The 27,259-nt window shown below is 36.0% G+C and overlaps 1 protein-coding gene across 4 annotated transcripts in view; it reads left to right on the forward strand.

Moving 5' to 3' along the window:
- Window positions 1–27,259, forward strand: part of Arhgap15 (Rho GTPase activating protein 15) — a 621,152-nt gene that overhangs the window by 479,983 nt on the left and 113,910 nt on the right. For all 4 annotated transcript variants that reach the window (XM_015479148.2, XM_048812226.1, XM_048812228.1 and 1 more), the window contains exon 12: window positions 3,816–3,950. In XM_015479148.2, the coding sequence (XP_015334634.1) occupies window positions 3,816–3,950 (135 nt within the window). The remainder of the gene's footprint in view (window positions 1–3,815; window positions 3,951–27,259) is intronic.

Below are 27,259 nucleotides of genomic sequence, written 5' to 3' on the forward strand. Positions count from 1 at the left end.
CAAAAAAAAAAAAAAAAAGGCAAAGAAAGACGGTATTATATCTTAATGTTCGATGGGATATTTTGGCATCATGTGTTGGCTTGCTTTCTATATAAATTGTAGATATATCAAAGAGGAAAGACAAAAGTGGATTTCTCATATGTCCTAGTCTTTTCTTGTAAGGACACCAGTAGTATTGGATTGGGCCCTATATGACCTTATTTTACCTTAATTTTCTCTTTAAAGGCCTTATCTGCAAATAGTCACATCATGAGATAGTAGGGTTCAAGATTTCAGTATATGATGTTGTGGATTGGTGGGAGATGTAATTTAGTCCATAAAAGGCATGGCGTGCATTTTTAGGGTGATTTGTTTGCTCTTTTAGTTTGTCTCTGCTCATGCTCCAAGTCGACAGAATAAAATTGTAGAGGACAGATATAAGATATAAAATGTCTACAAGTCCATCAATATTCACTTTAGTAATCTTTTTTAGCTCCCAGTGAAGCTCCCTCCTCTGAGAGATATCAAGCAACCTTGACAGCTGTACCTTTTTAAAGTATATGGTGCTATGCCCTCTATAGAGCAATATATAATGCAAGAAGAAAGTGGTGCTTAAATTCCTAGTCATGCTCTTTTTTTCCTCGGAAACTACCATTGACTTTCTTTTTTTTTTTTTTAATTTTTTATTGTTGGTTGTTCAAAACATTACATAGTTCTTGATATATCATATTTCACACTTTGATTCAAGTGGGTTATGAACTCCCATTTTTACCCCGTATACAGATTGCAGAATCACATCAGTTACACATCCATTGATTTACATATTGCCATACTAGTGTCTGTTGTGTTCTGCTGCCTTTCCTATCCTCTACCATTGACTTTCTATAGCTATCAAAGATCTATTTTTTAGTTCTCCTTGGTAAGAAAAATTGTTCCTAATAGCTGTAGTCAACTTTTTTCTTTCACATACCTATAAAATATATATATTATTACTTATATAGAGAGAGTTCACTCAAAAATAAGTAAGTAAAATGTACTAAAAACTCTTCATGAAGAGCACTTTTTAAGACAGGCTTATATGGACACAACTTTTAGGTATATTTTTGTGATCTCATAAAAATCACAAAGGATTTGAATTTGGAGCTTCACATATCATCAATTCTGTTTATGTGCTTTAACCCAAAAGCCATGACCAAAGTGAATTTTAGATAGCCTAAAATTAGAGCACCAGGAGAATCCAGGACAGATCTTGAGACTTAGTAAAGATGATTAGATGTCTTGATTCAACCAGACTTCTTCCCAGTATTGGACTCTGGTATGTAATGGTTTTTGGTGTTCTCATATGAAAAATTGCATCACACTGAGATAAATCCTACAAAATAACCAGGATGGTTTATGATGTTTGCTGGGGGTTTCCATTGCTTGAGTCCCTAATATATTTTGTCTTTTGGACTTGATTCACCTTCCCCACCATAGTGAATACATATGTTTCCTTGTGCTTTCCTAATGTTTTTCAGATAGATTTTCCCATTTGATAACAAACTACTATATTTCTCTACTTATTTGTTGCCAGTGGTGATTTCTTAAGATAAAATCATTCCTTATTACCCCTTTAGCAATCTCAAACCTATGCACCCAATGTCATTTCCTGCTGGACTTTTCAGATAAATTTTTGATAGCGATAGTTGTATATGTGCGATTGTGTGTATGTGTGCGCATGTATGTTTAGGTTTCCACTTAAAGTTCAGTGCCAAAGCTACAGTACTTATACATTTTCTAAATGTGTTTTAAGCAATAAGTTGTACAACATTTTTAGAACATGTGTTAAGCTATTTCTCTAAGAATGAAGCTCTTAACAAAACATAAGCACTCTGCATGAGATCTTAGCAGCAAAGTGCTTAAAAGATAAAGTAAGAATTGGTACCATGGGAAGAACACCAGCTGTAGAGCGCACAGGTCCATTATGAGAAGTATGGTAGTGGGTAGGGAGAAAATGATTTAATCAGGAGTAAAACCAATTTTATTATAAGGGCACGCAGGGGGTGTGGCACCATAGTGAGAGGGACATTTCAAAATATCTGACAGATTTCAACAATGTGAAAACCCCGTTCTTTAAAGTGACAGTAAACCCCATCAGGTCTCCCTTTTTGATGCTATTGTTAACAGTTGACTGTTTAAAGCTGGCCTGCTAAGATGCTGTCGGCCTATTTCAATAGTGTGTAGCCAAATAAAAGACTAATTGTTGAACTACAATCAATCAAAAATGATTGCAGGGCAGAAAGAAGGTCTCCTCTGCTGATTTTCTTGTGGATCATATTATTGTGTTATGATCGAGGTAGGAATGAAGATTGAAAAGGAAGAAGAAAATAGTCCATCTGACATAAACAGTTCCACCTAATTTCTCTTTTTTGCCCCAAATATATTATTATACAGGAACATCACTTACTAGTCCTAAAACTAATAGAAAAAAAAATTAGAAAAAAAAATAAAAGATCTGAGAGAGATTTGGGCTAATATTTTTAAAAGGGTATGGACATTATTAGCAAAACAGCTCATGCAGAGAATCCCTACAGTGACAATTCTCGGCTTTCCTTACATTTTTTAGTGAGAAATACTCCTCAGCATTCATGAAACTGACACAGAGGAGGCATGTGACTGTGAGCCCAAGACATCAGTAAAGAAACAAAATTCTAGTTGATCATATACCTGTTAAGTTCTTGCAGGATTCTCAGCTTTTCAGTTAACCCCCAGATTGTATAAAACAATTAATTTTTGTTTTCTTTAAGCCCAGTATCTAAAACATTTTCCATGTTGCACATTCAGAAAGGCAAATCCTAGGGATCAACAGCAATACCTTTGTCTTGCTTCCTTTTAATTGTATGTAAAGATGTCACTCTCCGACACAAATACGTCCATTTCTTCAAGAGAATGCTTCCAGACTTTCAGATTGCTGGGGGAAAGGAAGATAACAACTGCCTGGCACATTTTATTTCAACTAAAACCTTCATTCTGGCAGTTACTTTCTTTAGTATTTCAGCGTCTCAACTCACACCTCCCAAGCAAAGACTTCTCTTGTTTCTAAAGAGTTGGTAAGCACTTGTGGTTTGTCTTCAGTGTGTTATCATTTTTGACAGCTTTGCATAGCCTACGTAGGCCAACAGGGGTCTGTCTAATATTGTTGCTGGGCACATTCTCCTCACTGAGATGAAAACTGAAAAAAAAAAAGATATTTTTGAAGCAGTAAGAAGGAATTAATATCCTTTCTCACTCAGCATTCTATTCCTTGCTGACTTTATATTCAGGCAAAAAAAGGAAAAAAAAAAAGTGTTACCCATTATTCCCTTGTACATAGCAAGGCTAACACATGTAAAGCAATAACTCATTTTCTATTGCCATGTTTAGCATATGTCTCCTGTTGGCTCAGCAAGGCCTTTAGGCCGGTCCCTTGAGCCGGCCATCATTGGCAACTCTTAGCCCCTCAGCCTCAAAACCAAATAGCTTTGAATCATGTTGAGCTGTGATGCTAATTTTCATACTGATGCATTATGGGAATAAATGTATCTGACATACTGTGTCAATGGCACTGTCTCTTTGTGTGTCTTGTTTTTTGTTAGCTGCATTCCTACAGATGGTATTCCATTGAAAATGTTCCCTTCCTACGGAAAAAGGGGAGGGAAAAAAAAAAAAGAAAGAAAACCACGCACAGTACCAAACCTCTAGGTGCAGAAGGCTGTTAACGTTTGCTGATGATAGTAGGCAAACATTAACATAATAATTAGTGTCTTGTAATTGTTTCATTAAAACCAGTTGTTCCATTTCTCCTCGTGTTTTCCCAGAAGAGAAGCTGAATTTGGACGACAGCCAGTGGGAGGACATCCACGTTGTCACCGGAGCACTGAAGATGTTTTTCCGGGAGCTGCCTGAGCCGCTCTTCCCCTACAGTTTCTTTGAGCCATTTGTGGAGGCGATCAGTAAGTACCTCTCAGAAAGAAGCAGTCGGCAGAATAGCCTGTCATCATGGAATTATTAAGTAAATAATAAGAATAATGATCATAAAAATGAAGGAGAATAGATAATATTCCCAATGCTCCATGTCTCTCATTTTAAATTCTGTGTTTTTGACAGCTTGTCTTATTTCTGACCCAGTAATATTATTTGAGTTTTTCACAAAAGATATCATTCAGAAAAAAAAGATAGCATCATATTTAGAGTAACCAAATTTAACTATATTTACTCTAATGAAAGTAACATCTCATGGAATCTGTTGTAAAGAGGTCACCATTTGCACAGGCTCCTGCCTTTATACTTTCAGAATTCCAATGAGTTTGCAGACAAAGGGGTCTTATAAAAGAACATAACTAATTAAATATTACATCCTTAAATATGTGTTAAATCATCAAGTGAGACACCATGTTCCCTTGGTTCAGTCTAGTAAATAGCTGCAGTTTGCTTATGAGCACTGTGAAAACCAAATTAAGTGGTGGTGAGTTTCTTCTGTTTAATGGGTGACTTAGGGGAGAGTGAATTAGATCACTTACTAACCAATAGCAATTGTACACTCTGTAAAGCCTCCCTTGCTATTATTTTCTGATTTATAAAATAGCCACACAAATAAGAATAAACAAATAAGTGAATGAATGAATGAAGATCTTTTCCATATGCAAGAAAACATCTGCTATAGATCCTTGAAAAGCAAATACTAGTACATCTCTAAAGTTAATATCTTAGGGTACATTTACTATAATTGTGACAGCTTGGAAAAAGTTTCCTGGCAAGCTAGCTGATATAAGGAGGAAAGAGGAAGAAAGAAGAAAGAAAGGTAAAATTAAAAAGCTTGCAAGCCTGGCAGGAGCTTAATTAAAGTCCCAACAAGAAAAATCTCCAAGAAAAAATGTTCGACTTAGGAGGTCTAATCTTGGATGACTGTGTGTGCAGGGTTCCCAGGAGTGAGAGTAGGGATTTAGGGGCCCATATTGGAGAACAGTTCCTCAACATGTCCTTTCATTTTGATTTTCACTCGCAAAAGTCTTCACACTTGTTTAAAGCTCTGGTAAAGTGAATCAAGAGGACTAAAGAAGAGGGATTTCTCCCATGGTCTTTCTTTTGTTGCCTGCTCACAATTGCAGCTTTGGTTGTTGCTGTCACCATTGTTTAATGTAATAACAGTCTTCTCATAATGGGTCTGGCAAGAGGGGGAGCTCTTATCACTAATTATGACTTTTAATTTCATAAATAAATATACTCCACTTCTCAAGGTGAGTGAAGTTTTATAGTTCTCAGGTTCTCTTAACGTCATAAAAAGAGGAGGAATAAAGAAAAGTAGGCAAGCATGCATTTCATAACAACTTATTTGGATATTCTGTCTTGACATACTCAAGCCTGGAGGATCATTCACACCAAGGAAAGCATTTTGGTGGGAAATTAGAGTGATTTGCATTCAGGCACCTACTCTGTGTTTATTTAATGATATAATGTCATCTTAAACTTCATACTTTCAAGTGAGAATTATCTCCTTTGGAAACATACTTGCTATGTAAGCTGATTCGTGGGCTTTGATGTAGGATACCCATCACTTAAATTTCCTCTAGTTCAACTGATTTCAAAAATAGTAGTCAAGCCATTCCCTTAGCTTAAGAGAAAGGAAATCAGGCCCTCAAAACTCAGGTGAGGTTGTGACTTTTGAATTGCCATAAAGAGTAGGATGATTTCTGAGATATCCTAGACTTAAATCCAATTTGGACAGAATTTCAGAGATGCAAACATGGTCAGAACTGAATACAGCAGAGGAGAGGCAGACTGCATGCTTGGGATCCAGGGCTTTAGCAAGTGCTTCTGCTGACTTACAGAATGGGTTATGGTGAGGATGAATGAGATAGTGCTTAGGAAACTCCTTTTAAAATGTAAGATGATGTGCAGGTGCTAATAGTGTTTGTCCAGGGGAACTGTGTTTGGAAAAGTAACCCAAAAGAGAAGAGACAGGAAAGTTTTCCTTTCATTGTTCAAGGCAAGGAGAAATGGGGATATTGTTGGAATATTTGTGTTCTATCAAAATTCACATTTGGAAATTCTAATCTTCAGGGTGATGGCATTGGAAGTGGGACTTTTGAAAGGTGATTAGGTCATGAGGGTGGAACACTGGTGATGGGATTATTGTCCTTATGAAGATATCCAAGAGTGATCTACAACATCTTCCACCATGTGAGAACACTGCTAAAAGTTGCCATCTATGAACCAGAGTGGGCCCTCACCAGACCCTGAATCTGTTGGTGCCTTGATGGTAGAATTATCAGCCACTAGAATTGTGAGAAATAAATTTCTACTGTTTATAATCTGTGCAGTTTATGGTATTTTTTAATAGCAAGACAAAAAGACTAAAACTCAGCAACCTTTCCTAAACTAACTCAGAAGAGCATAATATCCTGATTTCTTAATATGTAAAATGGATGGGTGAACCAACAGGGTAATGCGGGCAATATGTTAGAATGTTGGCCAGAGACATATACTAACCCATTTATTTTTGGCATAATCTTGAAGCTGGTTCTAGTGTTCTAAACTCAGGTTTATTCTAGATTGTAATTCATATTTAAATATCCTGAAGCAATGGAAGAATAGCACCTAGATCCTTAGCAATGGCTAAAAATCACACCAGAGGAGGCACTTTTGCTCCCTTGAGCACTAGTTAAGCTAAAAAATCTTTCAAATTATAAAAACGTTTGTATCCAGACCCAGAGGAGTCCAGGAATTTATCTCAGACCACATTTTCTTATGGAGTCAATATAATGAGAACATCACCAATTCAATCATTAGTTCTTGGCTTTATTAGGATGAAGGGTAAGTTTGTTTAGTAAATTCACAGGATATGACAATGTATGCTAAGTCTGGGTCTCTTTCCTGGTCCTTGTTTTCTGTATGCTGTACCAGAGGGTTGAACTTCACTGGCTGAATTTAACAGGTGCACTTAGGGATTGGCTTCCAGCTATGAAAGCCAATGGAAGCCACTGGCAGGATATAATAGTTGGAGGGAGAAGCAAAGTCTGGCTGGTTTATTAGTTCTTCCCTCACGCCTGTATTCATCCACCCGTCTGTGACAGGTTGCTCTTCTACCTGAGGTTCCACCTCCTCCATGACTCTTGCTTTGCCTGGACAGGCCTACTCTGGTTTCAGGTTTGCTGTAATGATACAGACCCTCCTTTCCTTTCTAGACTAAAGAAGGCAGTGGCTTCCTACTGTGGCTAATTTCTTAGTTTCCTTACTTTTATCTCAGTTCCTTCATCACTTGAGTAACTAGTTCTCTGCATCAAATTAAGATCCCGTTGGTGTAAATACTTAAATGGTTTCTGTTGTTTGGTTAGACATGAGCAAAATCACCATGCCTGTCAATGTCATGGTTAATGATTTCATAATGTTATTTCCCCTTTCTATTCCACTACCCCCAAATCAAGTTTATGATGGCATCACAGTTTCAATTTGCCCCTAATTGAGAGATGTATTACCCTTTCATGGGCAAAGTCAAAAGATGAATAGAGGAGTTTTATGTCCAACTGGAATACTTTGCCTCTGAGGAAGAAATGTTATTTCTACAACAAGCAATTAATGACCACTTCTGCTATTTGAATTACTTTTAATTCCCATTACATGTTTGAAAATCATTATTTAGTATTCCAAGAAGAGTGAACAGAAGGCATTTACTTTTTAAAACAGTTTCTTTTTGGACCAAAAACAAACATTAATATCATAAGAACCTGTAATTGCCATAGTGATCCCTTGTCTGATAATACTCATTGGGGTAACAAAAACACTAGATTCTGTTTTTTATATTTCAGAATCCAAGTACTGAAGCTATTGATCTGTAATTCTATAGTTGAGGTCAATGCTACTAGGTCACCTGCAGGTTATTTTGTGGGAATTTAACCCACTGACTACAAGGACTCAATTCCCTGGAAATGACTTTTGCTGAAAGCATTATTAGTACAGTGAATGTAACCTTGGTAGAAAAACACAGTTATAGAGTTTTATGATAGGTGGTGCAGTCTTGTGGCTACAGGCCTGCAGGGGGTCTGGACATTTCCAGTAGATCTAAATCCTAGAAAATGTACTGTTTATTTCTATTCCCATCTTTTTCAATCTGATAAAGCTACAGATCAAAAGAAAAGAGACAACAAGCAGTGTCTTTTTTTGTTTTGTTTTGTTTTAATGTCTGTATTTTCCCAAAGTTTCTGGGAAAGAAAAGGAGAGGAGAAAACACTCATTGACATTTCTGTTAGTTGTCTCATGGAATCTTCAAAATAACAAAGCATGAGTTACTGAAGAAGTAGAAAGATCATGAGGAAAATAACTTCTAGCTCTAACAGTTACTATAAGAATTAAATAAGAAAGCATTTTCTTGCCATATCCTCCTACATTAGGTGCTTTCTGATTGATTTTTAGAGAAATCAGTTTTTTAGAAGAGCCCCAAGTTTACATAGCTCAAAATATTAGATTTAGCACTTAACTCCACACTAAAACACAAATAACTCTCCATCTTTTTAAGTTGCCTTGATGAATAACTACCAACCTGTTGCCAAATATCTGTTACATTGTCCTTTATTAGACTTATATGTCCTAAATCATCAATATATAAGATAACGATCAATTATTTCTACTTTTTAAAACTGAAGTTAGAATTAAATTAAAGCTCAGAAATTTTAGTATTGTAGTTTTAGTTTAGAAATAAGATAGAACTTTCCAAGAGTAAGGAAAGTTTCAGTATGTTTTATTAGATATTAAAAATATTCAATTTTTTAAATGTTACCTTCTCTGAGAACATTCTTAACACTTTCTTTTCTAATCAATTTTAAAAATTCATTATGATATCACAGTGTTATTTTCCTGTCATATGAGCACCTATTATAGGTTTAATTTTATTAGTGTCATTTTATTACAACTTTTTACTAGTATCTAATTATAATCTTCAAAGAAAACAAATCTTACAGAAAAGTTTATGATGAAAAACTTTGATTGGACCTGAACACTTGAGATGCCCAGGCCTCTTCAAGAGAGGAATTCTTATTTAACCCTGTCAATGTTTGTTTCTTCTGGTGATTACTTTCCTAACTCTAGATAATATTTCTACTTTTGACTTGTCAGTCATAGATAATATCTTTTATCATCTGAAATTAAATATTCTCCCAGTATTTGATCATCATGTTGCTATTATATTTGGAAGTTAAATAATATGCTTAAACTTTATTTCTTACTTCACCAACAACCTACAATATCTGCTAACTCTTTCCTTCATAAGGTGAGCATATTCTTCTTTACACCCTGTCCATCTCTTTTTCTCTTCATTCACAAAAATATTGGTCATTAACTCCTTTACATATTAATGGTTGTCATAAGTATTCAATAACTTGTCCAATTATAAAAATAATATCAATACTTACATTTGCATTAATATGGCTTTAGAAGCATTGTTCACTTCCTGTACCAGTGGTTTTGCAAAGATTTCTTCTCTAGAGTTCACTGTCACAACTCCTTCACTTTCCAAAAAATAGTCCTCACAAAGTTAACTATAATCTCTTTGTTACTCTTCAAAAATTTCTTAAATTTTTGGCTACATTGGGTTCCCTTTGTAGTTAAATCATGATTATCATGATTCTCTTGGGTAGACTTTTTAAAATTTATTTTCCTGGTGTTTGTAATTGTTCTTCCTTTCTCTGCTCCCTGCCCCCCATGTCCTCACTCTTTCCAGAGACTATATTCTTTTGTCTCATTTTTTCAAGATGCCTCCTTTCTAGAGCCTTTTCTCTGCATCATTCATATTGGAATGGTTACCTCCAGGACTGCTTTGGGGTGGCTGGCCAGAGACTTCTTTCAGATTTTTGAGGTAGAGACACTGTTCCCTGGAGGGCTTGTACATTAGTTTCCTTTTTCTGCCATAGCAAATGAGCACCACAGTTCTATAGGATAAAAATCTGACAGTTTTCACAAGTCCAGTTGTTGGTGGAATTGCATTCCTTTCTGGAGGCTCTAGGGGAGAATCCATTTACTTGCCCTTGTGACTTCTGCTCACATTCTTGTGATAGTGGGTCCCTTCCTCCACCTTCATAGCTAACAATGGCCAATTATGTCCTTCTCATCTATCACATCATTCTTACCTCTTCCATAGTTGTACCCTGCTATGACACATTTTGTCTTTGTTTTCTACTTTTGAAGACACTTGCCATTACATTTGGTTCACCCACATAATTCAGGGTAATCTCAAGATTAAATTATCCTTTAGGGTTCTTTATTCTTTCAGCCACAATGTTTTTCTCTCTGTTATTTTATACAGATAGCACCTGGTACACCTCCAAGTCACAAATGCTGTTGTTAATCCACTATTTTCATTTCCCTTCTCTCAAATCAAACCGATCATCCCAGTTGAGATGATATTGAAACTATATATTGATCAGTAGATGAAAGGAATGACCTCATGCATGTATTTACTCGTATTATTTGTGAGAGAAAAGATTTAAGAGATTTGATTCAAAGTTAAACCAAACCTCACCTTTTGAAGGACTCCAATCATTTCATTTGGTGATAGTTTGTATCTCAGCTCTTTTGTACTCACACTAGACCATGTGTGTTTGTACTTGTGATATTGTTGAATTGTACTTTTCCAAAGTTGCCTTCTGTGAGTAAGTTGCCTTCTTTCTTCTACCCCTAAGCAAGGTTCTATATATTTTCCATGATGGAAATGAATGCTAACTCCTGATCAAGACAACCTTATGGTTCCAATGTAATCTCTTTTGGCATTTTTTCCAGTTTCCTTAAGTAAATATTGTATATACATATACTATGTAAAGAAATGTTATTTATGTTGTTTATTTATATATTATATATGTGTGTGTTCACACTAAAATTCAGGCTATTAATCATCAAAGGTCAAGTGGGCGTCATGCCTAGTCTGTAAACACAACTCATACTGGCACCATAATCACCCTAAAATGATTGAAATTGAAGGCATTACCCTGGGGCAGAAAGTACCTATTACATGTTCTTTTGTTTTGTTTTCCACCTATGGCCATCATGTCATTATTATTTGCCTATACAGTACACTTTTAGCAGGTAATTGGAGAAAAAAGCCAGCCAAGTGTATTTGCAGATATTTTCTTCACTCTTGACTTTATGCCCTTTGGTCAAGCTATTTCTGATGCATCATCAACTCTGTGATGACACTTTTTGAGAGAAAAGAAACAGAGCTTGTAAGGCACTTCACTTAAAGCAGTTGCTAAACATGAAAGCATGATAGTGAACAATTGCTTTACAACCAGAGAAAGTAAAACCAGGGTTTAAAGTTTTACCATAAAGAAGCAAAAGGTGTAAAAATAATACAATATGAAAATAATTATTTATTGTACAACTTCAATGAAATTGGAAACTTCAGTGAAATTGGAAGTAAAGGTAAATTTTACAGATTCCCTTAGTTTTCATGGCAAGCTAACATTCTCACAGACTTGGTAGGCTTTTCATTGGGGTTGCTTTTTAATTTCTGTGTGTGTGTGTGTGTGTGTGTGCGTGTGCGAGCAAACTGGAAATTTTATGGCTGATGCCTAGCCTGTCTCTTAACTCATTCTAATTATATTCATAATTAAAATGTAGAAAAATAGTTGACTACAGCCAAATGGCTTACACAGGTGTCTCTCTGTAGGAATGGTTTAGTGCTAGAGAATAAACAACTGGACCTCTATCTACTTACTTTGGCTTAATAAAAAGTCCTTTATATGTAAAGCCAGACGGTGATTCAAAATTAAAATTGAGCCTTGACTCTGAAATTAACTGAGTGGTAAGACATCAGCTCCACTAGAAAATGTGCTGCTTGTCTTTTTGCTTTTCCTTTAAACTTCTATTTTACTTGCACTCCTTTCTTCCATATCCTTAAGAGGTCACTTTTTCAAAGCAATAAACGTTTCAAGCTGAGCAATCAGCCAGGCAGCCTTCATGAGTCAGCTTCCTGAGCATCCCTACTCCTACTGAGTAGACATCCTTTTAAAAAACAGATAACAAAATTTCTTCTCAATACCTCAGTGTAAAACAGTTATCTTGACCCATTCCTTTAATAGTGGATTTGAGTGGCTGGTTTTCACTGCCTCAAAAGATCCTAATGAAATTGAGGGTTTGTGGCCTTTCATTCCACACTGAGGCTCCTGCCTCATTTCACATTCTTTAGTTCACTCTGCACTGTGATCACCACTGATGGACCTTCTGAAAAGTCTTCCACCCACCCAGTCCCAACTCTGACTGTGGCCACATCTGTCTCTCCTATTTCCCCAGTAACATTTTTCTCTCACCCAATCCAGATTATAACTGGCTTTGTTTTGTTTTGAGTAAAAGCCAAATTATTTGTGAGGTCTTCAAAGTCCTATGTGATCTGGTTTTCCTAAGCTCCCTGCCTTGCCCCTTCACATCCCAGCCCATTGGGCATCCGTCCCTTCTTTGAATACTTCAGGCACACTGAGAGTCCTTGCTTCATACTTCTACTGAAACTCACCTCCCCAGATTTCCACTCACATGCCAACTTCTCAGTGATGTCTACTCTCATCATCAAAGCTAAGGTTCCTACCTGATCACACACCACCACCTCTATTCAAATTATGACTCCGTCATGTACTACCTGTAAGACTGAACAAATTCTTAATCTCTCTAGGCCTCCCATTTCCACACCTATAAAATAGATGGAAAAATAGTATCTTCCCCATGAAGATTTTTAAATAATTTCATGAAATGCTAATCTTATGTGCGGAGCTCCTGGCACAAAATATTCAGTAAATGCTAGCTAGTATTATTACATCAGAATATAACCAGACTGTCTTTTAGATAGGCTGGTCTCAGAGGACATTTCGGTCTATTCTTATTAGTCTTTCCTCTTCTCCATTAAAGCTATCTCGAATGATACATGTATGTATCCATCTCTATTCTACTTTAATTTTTTAGTTATAGACAGATACAATACCTTTATTTTATTTATTTGTTTTTATGTGGTGCTGAGGATGGAACCCAGTGCCTCACAAATGCAAGGCAAACACTCTACCAACTGAGCTACAACCCCAGTCCCTGCTTTAATATTTTGTCTGTAGAATTCTAAATAGTACCAGAGATGATTAAGATGATATTGTAAGATATTCTCTTACTTCACAATCCAGAAAATCACATTTTATTTCTTCATCCAGTGAGATTTCTCTTTGTTTTGCAGGAGACCAACCCCACTTGCTAGTCCAAAACCTGAACTTTTCTAGAGAACTTACCTCTTATTTATAACCCCAAAGCTATTTATAGTCTTTCGAATTTGAGGCTGCCTTGCCTCTATTAAATATTAACAAACCTGTGATCCTCAAAGTAGCATCCAAAAGAGACAACCCCAAAGCAATGTCATCCCAATTGGAAAATTAGCTGCTTTGCTGAGAATGTATCCTGGTATTTTGGCTTGTGAAAGTCATAAACTCACAGGTAGGTGGTAGGTGAGGAGATAGGGGAGGCTATGCACCAGCCTTTGAAGATACATGTAACATTGTGAATCTTTCTCATGGATAAAAATGGTTCCAAGCACTGTCAACTAATCCACATTTAACAAAGAACCCTCTTGTATGTACACACATAGACACAAGAACAGGCAGACACACACATGCATTTACTTGTTCACCGAAAGAGTTCACTATTTTTCCCCCCAGAAGACCTGTTCACTGTCACTCTTATTCATGCTCAGTCACATCTCAGTCACATTTACTTAAGTATTGGTTCTATCTCTAGCCCTCCACCACTCTATCAATAAAATAATTTTGTTTGAATAACTTCTAGAACCATTAAATGAACCCTTGAAGTGTGGTATTTCTTCATCTAGCTCACTCTCCATTGTTCTGAAGCATTAAACCTTAGATGTGATGCTGAAGAGTACTATAAATTTCCCGGGGGAATTCTTATGTTGGTACAACAGAATATCCATATTGAGAATTGCCAGGTGGTTTGGAGAATGGAATTTTCCCCTAAGGATTGACTCAGACATTTTCTACCTACACTTTGGAAAATGGATTCACTATTCACTATTCAGCAGTGTTTTTGGAGTAAGAGCAATATACATGGAATGATGAAAATAAACACATTTTTTTAAAAAAATCTATGAACTATAAAAATGATATTGAATAGATGAGATTTCATCCTTTTATTTATTTAATTATAATTCCATTTAAATGTGCAGTTCCCCCTACTTTTCCCACAATTCCATTTTGTATAACACCTTTTTTTTTTAATTGCTATTCTGAAAGGTCAAATGCCTAAGGCCTTGAGTCCATGATTAGTGTCTAACCAGACAATCAGCTCTTGGCCCCTTTCTCTTTTTCTTCTCACCCTGAGAGTCCAGCAGGTGAAAGATTGACCCTTTCAGATCTCAAAGCTATTCCTCTGCCAAGTAACGGATGGGCAGACATAATTAGTGCCATCTGTCCTGCTAGTTGCAGGTGGATACTATCTTACCAACAAATGAAAACAGAAATCTATTGAGCTCCTCCTCCAGGCCCCTAACTCTAAGCACAATGGTAAGTTTGTCTCTTGATACCTTTTGTGGATTACTCTCTGAATGTCTAATTGACATCTAAGAAGGAACCACTATCTTCAGAAAAATCTATTTCTTTGTACTGTGTTATGGAAGTACTCTAAGAAGAGTTGGATTTAAAAAATGGGATAATCTTAAGCATATACTATAACCAGAAGGACTTGAGAAGCTGCTGTCTATGGTACTCAGGTCTGTGATGCTCAGAGATTCTGAAAGCTGGACCCCTGGATGAACAAGGAACATCATGAGCAGAACAGAAAGCACACCAAGAGCAAAATCAGACCAGCTAGAGCATTGCTAGAAAACCACACTGGTCAATATCAGCCTTAAAGCAGTATCTTTCTCCCACTCTACCTAGTATCCAATGTTCTCCTTTCTTTCCCTGCTCTCTGAATATATTTCTCATGAATCAAGGTTTCCAGATGCTTTATCAACCTCCTCCAAGGTTGATTTTCTAAAATTTGGAAATTTTCTTAGTTTTGAGCTATCATAACAAAATAGCAGAGACTTCTCTTAAGCATCAGAAATTTATTTCTCATAGTTCTGGAGTCTGGAAACCTAAAATCAGGACACCAGAATTATCAGGCTCTGGTAAGGGCCTTGGATTGCTCATAAAATCAACTAAACCTAATTATCTCCCAAAGTCCCACCACCAAGTACTATGACACTGGGGCTTGGGCTTCACCATATGAATTTAGGAGACAAGTACACTACAGCAGAAATAATACTTCAGTGGAATGTTTTAGGTATGGAACTTTACAGTGCAAGATAGTTTTCCCTTTATTCTGGCAATATCTTCCTATTACTGCAATACAAGATTTAATCATCTCTTTATTAATATTTTTAAATTATATTATTGGACTCTGAAATTGAATTTGTAGTCCCAGGTGTCACCTTTACACATTTCTCTTTCATACTGTTTATACATTTTGAAATTCACATACAGAAATGTGCATGCAAGCCTGTGGCATTCTTCTCCTGAGCCCAGCCTGCCATGACAATGACACAACAGGAGAGTTTTGCTTTAAGATTTTCATATTCAGAAGACTCATCTCACCTGCATCTCATAATAACTAGAACTAGGACCAAAACCAAGTCTTTAACTATAACTCTTTCATCTTATCATTCAACTTTCCTCCTACTATTGTGGCATTTACAAACCTGAGCAGTGTGTCTAGACCTTGTATGGCCATTGGCAATGATAGAGCAATTAGAGATAACGGTGCACAATGGTTCAGGAAGAACTTCAAAGGCAGTGCCAGGAGGAAAAATTGTGAAGAGGCTTTCCAAATGTACAAAGTAGAGTTTTCTAAAATTTTTATCATAGACATAATTTATTTTATTCGTCCTGGGATACTGCATGTTTTACAAATTAAAAGTTTAAGGTTCCTTGTATCATCTAAGTCTACTAACTCCATCTTTAAAAAACCATGTGCTCTATTCATGTCTCTGGGACATTATTTTGGAAATTTTCATATTATTTCATGCTTTCTTATTATATCTATCCATTATGGTGACCTGTGATTTGTGATCTTTGATATTACTATTGTAATTATTTGGGAGCACCACAAGTTGCACCCACATAAAATGGTCAGCTAAATAAATATGCATGTTAACTGCTATACCAATTAGCTGCTGCTTTATCTCTCTTCCTCTTGGATATCTCCCTATTTCTTAAGACAGAATAATATTAAAATTGGGTCAATTGATAACTCTTCAATGACCTCTATGTGCTTAAGTGAAAGAGTCATAGGTCTCTCATTTTATATCAAAACCTAGAAATGATGAAGTTTATTGAGGAAGCCATGCGGAATGAAAAGATAGGCTGAAATGTAAGCCCCCTGTGCCAAAAGGTTAGCTGAGTTGTGAATGCAAAGGAAAAGTTCCTGAAGGAAATCAGAAGTACGATTCCACCAAAGACAGGAATGCTAAGAAAGTGAAACAGCCTTATGCCCAAGTGGAGAAAGATTCTGTGGTCTGCATAGAAGATTAATCACCTACAACACAGCACAGCCTTCTCTATAATTATAATCTACTGAGAGAGGAGGAAGCTGCAGAAAAAAAAGTTGGAAGTTGACAGAAGTTGGTTCATGAGGCTTAAGGGAAAAAAACCATATCCATCACATAAAAGTGCAAGGTGAAGCAGCTGGTGGATTAGCTGCAGCCAGTTCTCCAGATCTAGTTCAGTGCACTGATGGAGGTGGCCACACCAAACAGCAGATTTTCAATGTAGATGAAGCAGCCTTGTATTGGAAGAAATATCATCTGGGACTTTTAGAGCTAAAGAAGACAAGTCAATGCCTAGTTGCAAAGTTTCAAAGGACAGGCTGGCTCTCTTATTATGTGGACTAGTGCAGCTGATGATGTTAAGCTGAAGCCAATATTCGTCTTTCTGAAAGTTCTAGAGCCCTTAGTAACACTAAGGCTATTCTGCCTGTGTTCTATACATGAAACAACAAAAGTCTGCATGATAGCAATATGTTTATAGTATAGTTTACTAAACATTTTAAGCACACCATTAAAACCAACTGCTCAGGGGAAAGAAAAAAAAACTCCTTTCAAGTCATTAGTGTCCATTGACAATGCATCTACTCACCCAAGAGTTCTGATGGAGATGTGAAATGAGATTAATGTTGTTTTCATGCCTGTAAACACAACATCCATTCTCTAGTCCATGGATCAAGGGGTAATTTTAACTTTCATGTCTTATTATTTAATACATACATTTTGTAAGGCCATAGCTGCCATGGATAGCAACTACTCTGATGGGCCTGGACAAAGTAATTTGAAAACCTTCTGAAAATGATCCACTATTCTAAATGCCTTTAAGACCATTCATGATGCATTGGATGGAGAAAGTCAAAATGTTAAAATTAGCTGGAGTTTGAAAGAAGTGGATCTCCATAGATGACTTCTACAAGTTTAAGACTTCAGTGGAAACAAGTATAATGTGGTAGAAATAGCAGGAGTACACTGGGATTAGAAGAGAAGCCTGAAGTAGGACTGAATTGCTGCAATCTTATGATTAAGCTTTCATGAATAAGAAGTTGCTTCTTATGGATGAGCAAAGAAAGTAGATTCTTCAGATGGAATCTACCCCTGGCACACACACAGTAAACATTAGAATGAAGACAAAGGATTTAAGAGTATTCTATGAACTTAGTTGATAAAGTAGTGACAAGCTATGAGAGGATACTCTTTATTTTTTTGCATTACAATTCTTATTACACATACAGAGCACAATTTTTTATATCTCTGATTGTATATAAAGTATGTTCACAACAGTTCGTGTCTTCATATGTATACTTTGGATAATGATGGCCATCACATTCCACCATTGCTAACCTCTTTCCCCCTCCCTTCCCCTCACACCCCTCTGCCCTATCTAGAGTTTATCTATTCCTCCCATGCTCCCTCTCCCTACCCCACTATGAATCAGCCTCCTTATATCAGAGAAAACATTCAGCATTTGTTTTTCTGTGATTGGCTAACTTCATTTAGTGTTGTCTTCTCCAATGCCATCCATTTACCTGCAAATGCCATGATTTTATTCTCTTTTATTGCTGAGTAATATTCCATTGTGTATATATGCCACATTTTTTAATCCATTCATCTACTGAGGGGCATCTAGATTGGTTCCACAATTTAGCAATTGTGAATTGTGCTGCTATAAACATTGATGTGGCTGTGTCCCTGTAGTATGCTGTCTTTAAGTCCTTTGAGTATAGACCAAAGAGAGGAATAGCTGGGTCAAATGGTGGTTCTATTCCCAGTTTTCCAAAGAATCTCCATACTGCTTTCCTCATTGATTGCACCAATTTGCAGTACTAACAGCAATGTATTAGTGTACATTTTTCCCCACATCTTCACCAACACTCATTGTTACTTGTCTTTATAATAGCTGCCATTCTGACTAGAGTGAGATGAAATCTTAGAGTAGTTTTGATTTGTATTTCTGTAATTGCTAGCGATGATGAACATTTTTTTTTCATATAGTTGTTGATTGATTGTATGTTCTCTTCTGAGAAGTGTCTGTTCAGGTCCTTGGCCCCAGACTTCAATTTTGAAAGAAGTTTTGCTATAGATGCAATGCTCAGACAGCATAACATGCTGCAGATAAATATTTCATGAAAGGAGTTAATTGTCTTATTTCAAGAAATTGACATAAACAACTGGACCTTTAGCAATCACCACCTCAGTCAGCATCCATCAACATCAAGGCACCCTCTACCAGCATAAAGACTATGACCAATTGAAGACTAAGATGTTCAGTAGCATTTTTTTAGCAAAAAAAAAATATGTTATGTACATTGTTTATTTAGATGTAATGCCATTGCATACTTATGATAGTGTAAACATAATTTTATACATATTTGGAAACCCCAAAATTCTTTTGACTGGCTTTCTGCAATATTCACTGTACTTCAGTAGGGTGGAACTGCTCCCACACTATGTCCAAAGTAAGTCTGTAAAGTGAACTTTTGGTGTAGTGGGGATACAAGTAAATTTTAGAACTACCACTGTAATTACCACTGCAATTTATAGTATACTTACCACAATTTCACCTGCAGATAGCCAAATGCTATATGTACATTTTGCCATTTAAATTCATTTGTAATATGCCTTAGTATTCAATAATATTGCTCCCTTTATTTCAGTTTGGGAAACTGAGTCTATTCAATATTAAATAGTATGCCTCAAGTTACCAGATGGGAAGTTTCAAATCTGGCATTCGAACTCAGAAGTAGAAGGTTTCAAAGCTGTGACTCTTAACCATGATCCTACAGTTCTTGCCTGACTTGGACAACATAATAACAAGTGCCCATTCAGAAATGTGACAATTAGATTTAGATTTGGTTTGTACACAAACTCTGTTATTAGGAACTACAATGATAAGAATCTGAATTGAGCAAGAATCACTTTTTCTGTTCCTCCACATGGTTTTAAAATCTTATTAGTTGAGAAAGGCTTCTTTTAAATTTTAAAAAAATTCAAAACAATTATTGCTTTCTGTATCCAAGGCAACATTAAAGGTTCTTATGCCTGTGCCTAGGTTATTGTTACAAATTTTTAAAAATAAAATAAAGCTCCAGTGAAATTCAAACACACCTAGCAGATGGAGAAGGTTAAAGAGTATGAAAATGTATTTGTAAGAGCATTGAATTTATCTTTTAAGAATGTTAACTAAGAGCACCTAGTTTGTGCAAAATGCCTCACTAGGAAAAAAAATAACCAACTTAGCAGTAGACACCTCCTCATAGTCTAAATGTGTTAAGTATAGGTAAAAACGTGAAAATATATCCTTATTATAATTCCCAGTAAGTGAACTAAAAAGTAGCATAATGAAATTTCTTTCAACTTTTATTATCTATGTTATTTAATTGAAAGGTAGAACTACATCAAAATAGCATTTTATTTCTAATATCATTGTGTCAGAAAAGTACTTTAAGAGTCTATAAAATAAATCCATTATTTCAATTTTTTATATCCATAATAAAAAGATCCAAACTATAATTTAAATAAGTCTACTCACTTTTTAAAAGCATGTTTAAAATCTTTGTTGATGCACAATAAATATGTAGAAATGTGCATAGATCATAACATCAGAGTACTAGTAACTGGGAAATATTAAAAATAAAATTGGTTTCCCAGGCTTGTATATTTGTGACTTTTTTTCCTGGCAATTAATTGTAAATTTTCTCTGCTGAGTTTTTAAGAGTGAAAATAGTGTACACAATCCTATAAGTCTAAGTATAGAACATTGCAATATTGTTTTCCTTCTCTTATTCTGATTGAAGTGCCTCTGGGGTAGGAGCTATGTCCTGCTCCCTTCTGTATCTTCAACACTAGGTAAATATAAAATGCAACATCCTTGGGGTGCTTGTTTCATGTAATTCCTCCTTAAACAACCCATAGTGTTTAGCAGCAATGATCATGAACTGCTGAGGTGGGAAGTCAGAATTGGTGAAGTAAGAAAATGAGAGAGGTGGAAACTCTGTTTATATCCATCCATTTTTGTGGAGAGTAAATTTAAGAATTAACTACTTACATTTCTCCAAAGGTCCTAATATATCTTATGAGTTCTGTAACGCAGCTATTATCTGAGGCCTATGCAGATACTCATCTTCATATATTCTGTATGTCAAATTAGTATTACTTATCATTTACAGAGACTTCTTATTGATAGTTTAAGAGTTTTTGAGGAAAGAAGGGGAAATTTTTAAAGCAAATATAACATTTTAACTAGTGAACTTTTGCAGTCTTCAAAGGGTTACCTGAACTCCTGCTAATTCAACTTGCCAGACTTAAACGCAGAGCCATGGTAGAGAGGACAGTGAAACTGTACTATAAAAATAAATTACTGTCATGAATATTAAGCAACAAGAATATAATAAACATGACTGTTTGCAGGATTCTGATTTATTGGTACTGATATGCTTATAAATTATGACACTAAGTATTTATTCTAGTTGTTTCAGAATATGGGCCAAACAAAGCTGGGTGGACACTTCCTGCAGACCTGACCATCTGCCACCAAATTCCTGCTCCTGTTGCCATGTTTCTTGTGTTAGTGACATCGGGACCATTGTGTGAGCAACCATTCCCTTTAGTTGACTTTGCAGACTGAAATAGTTTGCTTTTCTAGAATCTGACATTCCAACTATCATCACAAGGTTTCTGTTCCCTCACAGAGGAACAACTTCAAAGCAGCCCAAAGGCTTCCTACTTGATCTGTTAACCAGTGCTCACTTTTGACATAAGAGAGTCCATTGCTGTATTTATGAACCTCTTGGCACCAGATCTGGAATTTCCCAGTGCTAAGCAGCACTGTATTTCGTATACTTGCTTAGTAGTGGGTGTTCTGTTTCACGGGTGTTGAGAGGTTAAAAAACAAAAAAGAAGAGACAGCAAGCAGTAGAAAAATAAAGCTGCTGTACATCTATGTAAAGTCTGGAGGTACCTCAACTGTCATAAGATAACCACATGAGAGCACAATGTTGGTCTCACTGATATTCACAAGTAAATGTTATTAAGATTTGTCATACATTTTAATTGACATTATTTGGAACCAGATATTTGTTCGACAGATGGCCAGAATAAGGTATCACACATTAAAAAAAAATAGCATTCTCCTTCCTCAGGTTTCTAGCTTTGATGTTATAGCTCACCAAACGTTACTTCAAGATTAATTATTTTAAAGTTTTCTTTTCTCTTATGTTGCTGGCAACCTTCAAGGAAGATAGTCCACAAATTTAACAACCTTCACAAAAATGCAATTTCCACTTAGTACTGTATAAGTATATAAATTGATGATACCTGTGAAGAATGCTTTAGGATATAATGCTTGGGTATAGATGAAAGGCCAGCTAAGGATCATGAGGAGGCAAGCCCTATATGATAGATAGAATTTGAAGTCTTCAAAATTTCAATAGGGAATTTTGGCTGTATGCATCAAAAGCCTTAAAAATGTACATACTTTTTTATTAGCAATTACATATCTAGAAATTTACCCGATGTTATGATTTGAATGTGAAGTGTCCCCAAAAGGCTCATGTGTGAGACAATGCAAGATGGCTTACAGATGAAATGTTTGAGTTATGAGAGCCTTCACCCAATCAGGGAATCGATGCCTTCATAGGGATTAACTGAGTAGTAACTGAAGGAAGATAGGGTGTGACTAGAAGAGGTGGGTCTTTAGGGGCATACCTTTGAGGAATACATTTTATGAGCTGAGCTGAGCTTTCTCTGTTATGTTGGCTGCTTCCGTCTCCCATACTTTTCTGCCAAATCATTCAGCCTCACATGGAGCCCCAAGTAATGGAGCAAGCTGTCTATGGACTGGACTGCTGAAACCATGAGCCTTCAAATAAACTTTTCCACCTCTAAAATTATTCTTTTCAGTTATTTCAGACACAGCAACAAAAAAGCTGACTAAAAACACCTGAGAACATTTTTACAGACATGGCAAGAATCTGAACAGGATTGCCCATCAAAAATGTTATGTATATATAATAGTGAAACACGTAGAAGTAACACATATGTACAAACTTAGGGAAGATTAGAGACAGAGCAGGATGGAATGGAGAAGGAAGAAGAGAAGGGAAAAGGGCTGAAATCATTTTTTTTATTAGGAACCCACTTGGAGGATAAGACCAGGCTCTGCCCTCATGACCTACTTACCTCTTAAAGGTCTCACCTCTCAACACTGCTGCATTAAGGATTAAGGTTGTAACACATAAGCTTTGGGGCACAAATTCAAGCCATTGCAAGTATGAACTATTTCAAAACGCATATGTAATTATTTATATGTAAAGAAAAGACTGAAACAACTTACTTTAAATTATCAGGAACTGTGGATGGGATTCAGTGGCAAAGTACTTGCCTAGCATGCTCTAGGCCCTGGGTTCAATCCCTAGCACCAATGTAAAATATATATTAGTAGGAATTGTCTTCGCATGATTATATGTCCTTTTTTTCTTCATTCTTTTTTCTTTTCTTTGTTCTTCTCGCTTTTTCACTAGGAATATTCTGTAATCATTTAAAAAGAAGTGCAGGGGCTGGGGTTGTGGCTCAGTGTAGAGCACTTGCCTAGCATGTGTGAGGCACTGGGTTCAATTCTCAGCACCATCTATAAAATAACATAAATAAAATAAAGGTCCATCAACAACTAAAAAAATAAAATAAAAATAATAAAAAGAAATACAAGCAGAGCTTAAGTAGTCATGTTGCAAAGGATATCAGAATCAACTACTCTAAGGGCTCCCAAACCTGGCTTTGACTCAAATCACCTTTGTAGAAACAGATTCCTGGATCTACCCTTATAGATTTTATTTCATTGTACTGGGATGAGGTTCAGAGATTGTTTTTTTTGTTTTGTTTTGTTTTGTTTTGTTTTTGTTTTTGTTTTTTTTTAATGAACAAACCTTCAGGTCACTGTGGTATGTAGTCAGGTTCGGGAAACACTGATTTTGTTCCTTTCTCCTTGATAAAACCATGGAGGAGGAAGGCAGCTCTTGCTGCCTGCTGTAGAGGGACATCACAGCATCTTATCCCAAGCCACAGTGTGTATTCTTAAGGGGAATACCAAAGAAGAATTTGTGATTACATGAAATCTAGCTGAGCAATTAGTGACAGACAAGAAATATTCCCCCCAAGAAAGTTAAAAGTACAGTGATTGGGATTGCCTCATGAAGGAAGCATTATGGGTATATGGAGTTTGGAGAGTCAGTCAGAGAATGAATATGAGCACTGGCTCCAACTATGAGGGGAGTGTATAATTTGGGGGCAAGTGAGTTATCTGGATTGAATGCAGCAAAGGCTTTAAAGTCATAATAGCTGCCATTCTGACTAGAGTGAGACGAAATCTTAGAGTAGTTTTGATTTGTATTTCTCTAATTGCTAGAGATGATGAACATTTTTTCATATATTTGTTGGTTGATTGTATATCATCTTCCGAAAAGTGTCTGTTCAGGTCCTTGGCCAAATACATATGCAACAAAATGAAATAAAACCCCTATATTTCACAATGCACAAAACTCAACTCAAAATGGATCAAAGACCTAGGAATAAAACCAGAGACCCTGTGTCTAATAGAAGAAAAAGTAGGCCCTAATCTCTATCATGTGGGATTAGGCCCCAACTTCCTTAATAAGGTTCCTATAGAATAAGAATTAAAATCAAGAATCAATAAATGGGATGAATTCAAACTAAAAACTTTCTTCTCAGTAAAAGAAATAATCTATGAGGTGAATAGAGAGACTACATCTTGGGAGCAAATTTTTACCCCTCACACATCAGATAGAGCACTAATCTCTAGGGTATACAAAGAACTCAAAAAGTTGAACACACACACAAAAAAAATAATAACCCAATCAATAAGTTGATCAGGTTTTTAATCTAGATGATTAAGAGAATAGAAATGTACTTGGCAAGAATTGGAAAGTATGATGATGGGTTGTTTGGCAGACATTAGAAGATTGCACCAAATATAAGTCATCAATCAGCTGATTTTCCCTGTGGGCATTGTCCCTATAAACAGAATGTGGACAGTTGCTAGGATGAAAAGGTATAATATGTTTTTCTTACCATTTCAAGGTCCATAGTCAACACTTACATAACAAAAGATAGAGTAACAAGAAAAAAAGCATAATGAATATGTTTAACCAAAATTTATGTAACTTGTAAACCTGCACAAAGATTCAAGAAAACAATTGTTTATTTTTATGCTTACATTTACCAAAAAATGAGCAGCCATGTAAAATGTGATGGGATAAAAGTGATTATATCTAATATTGATAGACTAAGGAGGAGCCTAGCTAGGCTTGTCTGTTCATATTCCTCTAAGAATTTTTGTGAATCCTTTTGTGAATCCCTTCTGGAATAGGCAAGACATCCATAACATCAGGCTCTTCATGGAGAAGGGGAGGTCAGAGCATGACATTTCTAGGTTTCATGGCTGATCTTAGGGGACAGGAGTTCTAGTTTTTATAACCCACCTTGGGGAAGGGAAATTCTAGTTTCTATGATCTGCTTTGGTGGAGAAATACAGGAAGGGGAAAGGAGGGCAGGAGAAGATCCTAGGGAACTTAGTGCTTCTGAGGTCCCTCCAACCTCCTTCACTTCAGAGTGTTTAGCACATCTAAGTGCCACACTTTCGGGTATCATGTTCTAAGTCTCAACCCAGTTCAGCGTACCTTAGTACATCGGACGTACTCCAGGATCACCCAACTGAAGCTCTTTGGCTGTTCACACATCAAATAGCTTATCAGAAGTTGAGAGTGATCAGAAAAAAATATTTTGGCAAAATTGATGGTACTATGCTATTGGTGTGTATGTGGGGGGGGGGTAAAAAAATTAAAGCCTAAAGTTGAAATTCACGCATATATAAATGTGTATACATTTTAAAGCCATGTTAAATCTAGTCCTCATTTTAAGGGTCTGAATACAAAGTTCTTAGTTGATTACTTCCATTTTCTCACACATACTTTGATCTGAGTATGTTAATAGAAACTCAGGCTCCTGGGCTTGGGTTGTAGCTCAGTGATAGAGTGCTTGCTTTGCATGCGTGGGGCCCTGGGTTTGATCCTCAGTACCAAATAAAAATAAATAAATAAAAATAAAGATATTGTGTCCATCTACAACTAAAAAATAGTTAATAAAAAAAAAGAAAGAAACTCATGCTTCTTCTAACTATCCACCAAATATTGAAGATAAAGAATGGGGTGGATATGGCAGATATCTATATTCATACAATTTCTATAGGCCTTTATGCATTGAACATGTTTGGGGTAAGAATAATGTGACTTAATGAACATATATAATGCAACATTCTTATTTCTTAGATTGTTTTAAAAAATTTAAGACAAAATTAATAAATAACCAAATATGGGTCATTGGTAATTGAATCTTGGTAATTTTGACATAAGTTTTCCAGATTACAAGCCAAGAGATATCTTTAAAGTAAAAGAAGCCCACTCCTTTGATTCAAGAAAGAGAAAAGATATGCAGATTGAAAAGAACTTTTAACTCTAAGTCTACTCTATCATTAACTGTACTTAGATTTGTACCATATAATTATTATGATTGTAGCAATTAATCAATCAACTGATTAACATGTAAGGTCAGCAGGATCCAGTGATCTTATCTTGAAGCTTGAATTAATTAATTATACTTTGTTCAACATTATTATTTTCTGTTTGTGTACCCAGTTTGTATAAGTTGCCCCTATAGACAAAATGTGGTTTCCTCTCTGTGCTTATCACAGCAGGTATGAGCACTTACTGGGGTACTTTTGCTAATAGAAAGTCAGAATTATAAAGAAACAAATATTTTCAATACTTCCTGAAGTAATTGCTGTCCTACTTTCCATCCTTATGTATGTGATATAAATCATACAAATTAACAAGCATCTTTTGAGTTATTTTTTTTAATTTGTATTTTTTTAGTTGTAGTTGGACACAATACTTTTTATTTATTTATTTATTTGTATGTGGTGCTGAGGATCGAACCCAGTGCCTCACACATGCTAGGCAAGCGCTCTACCGCTGAGCCACAGCCCCAGTGCTTGAGAAATTCTCAATACAAAACAAAGAACTCTATCAGAGTAAGTCAAATTCAACTTTATTGTTGTATATTAAATAATAATTATATTCTTCATAGAATCTCTTTTGCTAGTTTTTGCAATATGCTTTAAACTGCATTACTTCCATTTGTTAGATGAGAAAGCCTAAGTTAAAACACATAAAGTCATTCAGGAGCCTCCCAGGTAGCTAAGGACAGAACAGAATAACTTTCACCCAATATGTCTAGAATGATTCTTGAGCAGACACTATCTTGAAATGAGAGACAAAAAGCATAGTTCTGCTCTCAAAGAACTCACAGTCTAGTGAGGGATACAGGCATATGGTGAGCTATTACCAAATACAATACCATAGTAAGGGTACAAAATGCTGTAGGAGCGGGAGGGTGATGGTGTCAGTGTGTGCTATTCCACTACTTATGATATTTCAAGATGAGACTCTTGAAGTTGTTCATGGGAAAGAAGGTAGACCGCAAAGGACAAAAAATGTAATGTGACACCCATTGCATATATGAAAGCTGGCTTTCTCTTCTTTTTCTTTTCTTCTTTCTTTTTTTCTTTTTTTCTTTTTAACTGGAAGCCACTTATTAGCAGGGCCTGTCTCTGTTGGAGGCTCTGCCTTCTTGCTTACAGAC

Source organism: Marmota marmota, unplaced genomic scaffold (genome assembly GCF_001458135.2).
Source record: "Marmota marmota marmota unplaced genomic scaffold, marMar, whole genome shotgun sequence".
Taxonomy (NCBI): Eukaryota; Metazoa; Chordata; class Mammalia; order Rodentia; family Sciuridae; genus Marmota; species Marmota marmota.